Below are 7467 nucleotides of genomic sequence, written 5' to 3' on the forward strand. Positions count from 1 at the left end.
TCCCTGAAATTTTCCTCGCCCTCGCTTCTACCACGGTTTTTTCTGTCATGGGCGGCCCAAAGAATGACATGCAGCTGCGTATCCGGCCCGCCCAAGACGAAAAGCCTATTTTCTGTCATGATTTTTGTCATAGAAGTAGGAGCCCACCACATCTATGATGATACCGGGTTTTGTCACAATTATCGTTATAGAAGTGTCATAAGTATGACAGAAAAAAATTCGTTCGGCCCAAAATGTAACGGATGTGTCTTTTTTTTGTAGTGCTGGATGTATTGGGCGTCTAATAAAAAATTAATATTGCAAACCAGTCATCATATGTGGAAGGAGCTTCTCATTTCCGGTGATCATTAATACTCATTTTGGATAGTACTGGTGTTTTCATTGGCTAATGCATTAAATACTACTAGCACATATGCCCGTGCGTTGCAAAGGGAGAGAAAATTATTGTGTCCCTCAAAACATTCACTAGCGCGACACACCAGCCTCTAAACGATTGCAAATCTTAACATGCTCCCTCTTACCCCTTCTTTTTACATGTGAGGTAAGAAGGTAAGAGTTAATCAAGCCACTAATTAATGATATCAACAACTCAGATCTATTATATATTCTTACCTCTCATGTGAAAAGTGGGGGAGAGAGCATGCTAAAACTGTTCCTGGATGATGCCACCCAACAATGGTAGTGGGGCAAATGCGGTGGGCTCCTGACCGATGCCGCCCAAGACAGAAGCGCATCAATGCGGGCGTCGGCTAGTTGATGAGGTAGCTGATGAAGATCTGATGCTATGTTGTGTGCATGCATGCACCTTGTATACGTCCAACACCCACCCATCTAATGCTGCCGCCTTGGACACGGCTCCTGGACGATTTCATATGTCTAGGTTATCAATGAGAACTTTCATCGAAAAAATGAAAAGGGTCACGATAATTAGGGCGTCTGTCTGTATTGAGGTACACGGTAGCATCAACATTGACGACACGCCGAGATATTGAAACTGCTTCCACTGAAGTTTGAGCCAAAGGATATATATAGGCATTCCTTAAAAGATGTCTTCAGACGTAGTACTAATTAGAAATCAATCTGATATGGGTGGTGTCTGATCACATTGCACAAACATGAGATGTCCATGAGGGTGCGAGTCATGGAGGCAAGGACAAATCGGAGAAGGATGATGGAGGTCCCACATGTGCTCCATGAACTCTTGTACGTAGAGTTAGTTTTGTACCTTAGCTGGAATTACTATTCTCATAAATTTTTAAATATATTCTTCTCTTGATTTGTAGGCCTTTTTTTGTAAGTGGGAGAAAGAACAGTTTGAGTGTCGAACACTTTGATCATTAAAAGTCAAAACACATTCAGAATAGGGACGTGCGGCACGACGAAAAAAGGCTAAGTAATATAGGACGGAACGAGAAAACAACCTTTCCATGGGCAGGGTATATGCCCAACTCAGTGGGCTTGTGGAGCGAGCAGCTTAAAAAAAGTTTTGTCAAGAAAACTCTCTTCCACAATAAGACCGCGAGGGTTATTCCTCTATCGTACTGATTCCTATTAGGAACGCCTACGCGTAGAAAATAGTGGGCTGGCACAACATTGTACCTTAATCATGTATTTTCGGTTTTCCTTTTTCTTCAGCCTGTTTTCATTCTTCCACTTTCACTGTTTTTTCTTTGTTTTTTATGATTTCCTTCACTTTTTTTCCTTTCAGGTTTCATAAAAAAAACTTTTTTCAACGCGTGCCTACTTTTTTCACGTATAATGTACAATTTCTTATACATAAGGGAAATTTTTATTGCATGTGTTTAACATTTTTTAAATACGTGATTAACACTATTTTAATATTGGTTTTATTGTCTATATTTTTCTTACACCTTGTACATTGGTTTGTATATATCAGGAACATTTCTTTATAAATGTTTAACATTTTTGAAATAGATAATTACATTTTTTAAATAAATGTTTGATGTCTACTTTTTTTCAACACATGTCTACATTTTTTAATACACTTTGTGCATACTTTTATGCATGTTTAACATTTTTATCATATATGATTAACATCTTGTCGTATATACGTTTTGATGTCTATTTTTTTTTACATATTGTACATTTTCTGTGTACATATGAAATATTTATTATACAGGTTAAAATTTCATGAAACATATGTTTTGATGTCCACTTGTTTTAAAACACGTTGTAGAAATTCTATATACATCTGAAGCATTTTTATATATTTTTAACATTATATAAATACATGATTAACATTTTCCTCAAATACGTGTTTTGATCTCTATTTTTTCATACACATTGTACATTTTTCTTGTACGTAAAACAATTTGTATACATGTTTAAAAAATCAAATACATGATTTATATCTTATTAAAGTCTAATGAGTACTTTAAAACGTAAAAAATAAAAAGGAAAAAAGAAAATTAAAAACATAAGAGAAAAAAAGAAACAGAAAGTACAAACAAAACAAAATAAAATATGTGAAACGTCATCTTTTCATATTGGGCCGGCCGACGAAAAAGGGCGAGCTACCTTCGCCTTAATAAAAGGTGGACATCCGCAGCACCACCGAACGCATTAGCTTGGCGTGTTGGTTGTGCGTCTGTTCCTTTATTAAGGAGACCACAGTTTTTTTCTCTATTTCTAAAACGGACAGACGACGTACAAAAATCCCGTGTGACAAAAAGAAATGGAGAAACGCTCCCCCCTTTAATATTAGATACAGATTTGCATGTTCCTCTTTAAAATTAATGAAATGTAAAATGAACGTAGTGGTTGGCTCCTCCCAATTTTTCAAATGGGCCAAGTGGGAGTTATTATTGCCATTGATTTTTAGTTTAATATCTTCAACCCAATCTCCACAACCTAGATTATGATGCAACTCCTTAGGTTGGTCGTAATGAAGAGCCCCCTTCCCCTCTCCCCTCTCGCGGCACTCCCGTGGGCGCCCCGAGGGGAACCCATCACGGCTGCCGCCTCCCTCCCCCCTCCTCTGCCCACCTCCCTCGCCGCCGCCCAGTGGGGCCACCGGGCGAAGCCTGGCCGACTGGGGCGTCGGCGGGGCCTTCCTCTCCCCTACGTCCGTGGTCCATGGCTGGCACAGGATGGCTTCCCAAGCGGGGGCGCTACCCTATGCCGGGGGCTAGTGGCGCTCCGTCGGGGTGGCGGCGGGTCCCCTGGTGGCGGCGCGGTGGCGACCGAGTGGGCGGCAGCGGCGCGACGGCTGCGGCAAGTCAGATCGGGCGGTGGCGGGACAGCGCGCCTTGGCCAGATCCTCGCTGATTTGGTCCCTGGCGGCAGCGGGCGTCGCGGGGTCGCGGCGGAGGTCCTCATGGGCTGTGCGTGGAGATGGCTTGCAGCGGCGTGGCTGCAACCACGTCGGCCGGTCTGCGTGCGGCGGCAGCGGGGCTTGCTCTGACGTCTGCTTGTCGGCGACTTTCTTGGGTGGGCTTCCTCCCTCCTCTGCGGATTCAGGTACGGGCTCAACAGGCAGGGGTGGTGCCATGGTGTGTCGTTGGTCCGCGCGAGGGCCTGCCACAGGTGGCAGGGGACTTCGGGAAGGGGGCTGGGGCGCCCCTCCATTGCATCTAGGGGCTGCACCGTGTAGCTGCCGGAGTTCCCCTGGCCCAGATCTGTCCGCCGAGGCCACCAATCCTACCAAGGTGTCCGCTTTGGGGTGGAAGGGAGCCTTCTGCCCCTTTCCGATTGGCCGCATCTGTACGGTGTATTCGTGGTCGAGAGATGGACTTGGATGCTTGGGCGGCGGCCTGGATGGTGGTGGCTGGGGTGCTCGTGGGCGGAGCACGCGGCTCGGTCGTTGTCCGGTCACCATGGTCGTGTGGGCAGCATGGTGATTGGGGTATGTTGTTTAATGGTGGTGGCGCGGTGGTCCGTACCCCAATTTGGTGACGGTAAGTGTTGGCCGGGGTGAAAGCCCGCTCTGTGTGGTAAGGCCGGCAGCGGTGGCGTGCTAACGTCATCCCCTTCTTGAAGGCGTCGTCGCGGTATCTCACCTATTGCCATGGTGCTCCAGGGGAAATCCTAATCCTTGGATTGGGCGGTGGCGGCACTCCAGCATCGTTCCCTTCCTGAAGGCACCACATTGGAGCCCATTGTTCGTCATGCACGGCTTCTCCTCAGCGCGGTGGCTCATCCACGGTTGAGGGCTCCAATGACTTCATAGTAGGGCTTGGAGTTCATCCGATGTTTGCTTGGAGTTGTTTGGGGTGGTGTTGCTGTTTTCAGCGTCCTTGTATCTAGCCTTGAGTGTGTGTTGTTGTGTTCTTGTGGGATGTGTGTTTGTATCAGCTTGTTTGGTGGTGATTACTTTATATATACAGCGGGGGGAACCCTTTTTGTGGTCGTAATGAAGAGTAACATATACTCCCTCCGTCCCAAAATTCTTGTCTTAGATTTATCGAGATACAGATGTATCTAATACTAAAACATGACTTGATACATCCGTATTTGGACAAATCTAAGACAAGAATTTTAGGACGGAGGGAGTACTATTATCGTGCATACGATAGTAGTGTACGATACAACATTCGTAGTGCATAATATCATATGTTAGTATCGGGTTCGGCTCCTCCGCAGTTCTAGTGTTACTGCGCATGTACTGTAGTAACAACATCCATCACCCCTGCCCAATCCAACGCCCATAAGAAACTGCTCGTTACCGTGAAGAAGAAAAAAAAAGAACGAACCAGCTCGCTGCTTGCCGCACACACACTGAACTCTTGGCCAGAGAGCGGAGAGATAGAGGAAGGGGGGAGGGAGCAGATGAACTCTCCGCCACCAAGGATTAGGCTCTCCGACCAAGCCCTCTACCTCCCCGGTCGACGGTGCGGCGGCTGGACCTCCATGCACCGCGGTAGTGTCTTGGCCTTCCCAGGATTCGCGACAGGATGCTGTCTGCTGGTCTCACGTGCCGATGTTGTCAACGGAAGCAACTGAGGAGCCTTTGTCACGCCCGCCTTCCCCAGGTTGCGCCACCCGACGACCTTGACCTCGACGGACACTACCCGACGCCTTTGTCTTTCTCAGGGCAGGTTGCCCGTTTCCTGCCCTGACGGCCTCCCGTCGCACGACGCCACCTCCCGAGGCTGCGGACCCGAACCACTGTCGACCTTCCCGCGTCACCCGCTTCCTTCGCCCCTACGACCTCGCCGCTTGCCGTCGGGGAGCTGTCTGATGTGGACACTCCACCTTTAGCAACAGTAGCCTCTCGCTCGCGCATGTGATGTATACGGAGTAGAAGGTTTGAACCTTGCGGCTCAGCACGAGAGAAACAATCTGGATGACGGCACCTCACGTGCAAAACAATTTCCTCATAGAAATCGCAACAAAAAGATGTTCTAAAGCTACCTCAAAAACTTGATACGGGTGTCTACCCTCGAAAACACATATCTATTTCATATAAAGGTATAACCTGATTATTACAGCAACACCATATGGCTTTATATATTAGCCGGACATTTAACCTAACTTGGAAAGCAAGCTCCCTAACTAAACTCACGAGAAAACATGGAAAGGAAACCTGGACGCTATACTTAAACGGATTATATGATATATTCTAAGTAAACGCTTGTGTCCGGTGCACCGGCGGAACGTTGCGCCGGACGCCACCCGCGCACACACTCGTGTCGTACATAAAGAAACCAGAAAATACGGCACGCACGATGTGGCCCCTACACAGGTTCTCTCTCCACCTTATCTCTTCATCTCCTCTCGAAACATCTATCTCTGTCTCGTCAATTCCCCACGAGCTAGCCCACTAATTCTCCATGGCTGCCATCGATTTTTGTTGCTACGCTCGGCCAACCTCCTCCCCTGTCGTGGCTAGCGAGCCATCTCCGATTCCAACTCCGCCCATCCCCGCGACGCATGGCGAGCGCGCCGCGCCGTTGCCGGCCTCTCCCGCAGCGCCGCGGACCCCTCGGGGCGGCTGGAGGTGCTGGGAGCGCTGGGGCGCCCGTGCTATGACGCGCATCGGGAGTTGTTGGACCTCCGGCGGCCGTGCTGCGACATGCCGCAAGGTCGACAAAAGCTGCGGCGGGGCTGCGTCAGGATGCTGGAACCGGCAAGATCCGGTGCTGCTACCGGCTGCGTCGCGTGCTGGAACCGGAGACCCCCGGTCCTACTATCGGTTGCATCTTGGGGAATGCAAGCTGCGGTGTGTTGTTGTTGCTACTAATTTTTTTGCTGCTTCTGCTGAGATTTTTGCTGGAACCATTTTTAGGATTTGCTGGAACCGGCTATCTTTTTGCTTCAACCGATTGCCAGAAGTTTTTGTTGCTTTAGATTTTTTGCTGGAACCATTATTTAATTTTGCTGGAACCGGCAAATCTTTTTGCTTCAACCGATTACCGAAAGTTTTTGTTGCTTTAGATTTTTTGCTGGAACCATCATTCATCTTTTTGCTAGAACCTGTAAATGTTTTTGCTTCAACCATTTTACCAAAGGTTTTTGGTGCTTTCGGAGTTTTGATGGAACCACCAAATCATTTTGCTTCAACTAGGTACTCGAGGTTTATGTTGCTTTAGATTTTTGTTAGAACCACCATTATGTTTTGCTGGAACCGCCAAATCATTTTGCTTCAACCAAGTACTCGAGGTTTATGCTGCTTTAGATTTTTGTTGGAACCACCATTATGTTTTTGCTGGAACCCGCAAATCTTTTTGCTTCAATCAAGTACCGAATGTTTTTTTTGGCGCATAAGTACAGGTGGTTTTAGTTTCTTTAGATTTTTTTGCTGGACATGGCAGTGCAGGTCGATGGCGGCAAGCCGGAGACGGGGACGCCGGGGATGTTGCAACTTGCAAGCATGGTGGCCACACGCTGGAACCTGCGTATATTGGAGCTGTAGCCATGGCGAGCGGACGCAGCCGAGGCGAGCGCGGTGGCATGTGTGGCTGGCGAGCGCGGGTGGCGGCCGTGGTGGCCCGTGTGGCCGGCAAGCACGGAAAGCCGAGGGCAAGTGCGGTCAGCCGGCCAGCGTGTGTGCAGTCTGGCATGTGTGCAGCACCTTTTTCTCCATTTTTCAATCCAATGTTTGACTTTTCTGGAGCCAATTCTTTTATCGTACGGTTACAAATAGTTGTATCGGACGTACGCGCAGCGACCGGCCCAAATTTGGGCCGGCGCACCCGCGCTTATCATTGCTCTATATTCTAGCAATATAATCCATACAAAAGATTGACCTGGACTCTGTTGAACCGGGGCGTAGACTTCTAGTTGTTTTGTTGGTGGACCCCGTCCAATTTCCTTCAAGCATAGCAAACTTCACATGTCGTACGTCCGGTTTGCTGCGTGGTATACTGGTATCCCTTGTACGGCAGAAACAATAACAGCAAACACGGCTTGATCCTTGGCCTGTATTTTTTAAATAGATTTGATCTCCTTTTACCATACGAGCCACCATTATCCTTCACGCCACATGCACACAAAAGCACCCAAAAT

At 47.9% G+C, this 7467-nt stretch overlaps 1 protein-coding gene across 3 annotated transcripts; it reads left to right on the plus strand.

Annotated features, from left to right (window-relative positions):
* Nucleotides 1–5582: 5582 nt before the first annotated feature.
* LOC123138467 (uncharacterized) lies at nt 5583–7204 on the plus strand. Of its 3 annotated transcripts, none has more exons than XR_006469165.1 (2): nt 5583–6181; nt 6752–7204. XR_006469165.1 is itself a non-coding variant. In XM_044558446.1 (2 exons), exons 1-2 carry the CDS (start codon nt 5793–5795, stop codon nt 7180–7182), a joined length of 798 nt encoding a protein of 265 aa, XP_044414381.1. In that variant the 5' UTR covers nt 5676–5792; the 3' UTR covers nt 7183–7204. The 3 variants fall into 3 exon arrangements, 1 of the variants encoding a protein (XP_044414381.1); XR_006469166.1 differs by having other exon boundaries at nt 6779–7204; XM_044558446.1 differs by having other exon boundaries at nt 5676–6181; nt 6774–7204.
* The last annotated feature ends 263 nt before the right edge of the window (nt 7205–7467 follow it).

This window comes from Triticum aestivum, chromosome 6B (genome assembly GCF_018294505.1).
Source record: "Triticum aestivum cultivar Chinese Spring chromosome 6B, IWGSC CS RefSeq v2.1, whole genome shotgun sequence".
NCBI lineage: Eukaryota > Viridiplantae > Streptophyta > Magnoliopsida > Poales > Poaceae > Triticum > Triticum aestivum.

Coding starts and splice junctions, on each gene's coding strand:
- LOC123138467 (XM_044558446.1), top strand. CDS start 5,793: ATGGCTGCCATCGATTTTTGTTGCTACGCTCGGCCAACCTCCTCCCCT. Junction 6,182..6,773: donor CTTGGGGAATGCAAGCTGCG/GTGTGTTGTTGT, acceptor TGGACATGGCAG/TGCAGGTCGATGGCGGCAAG.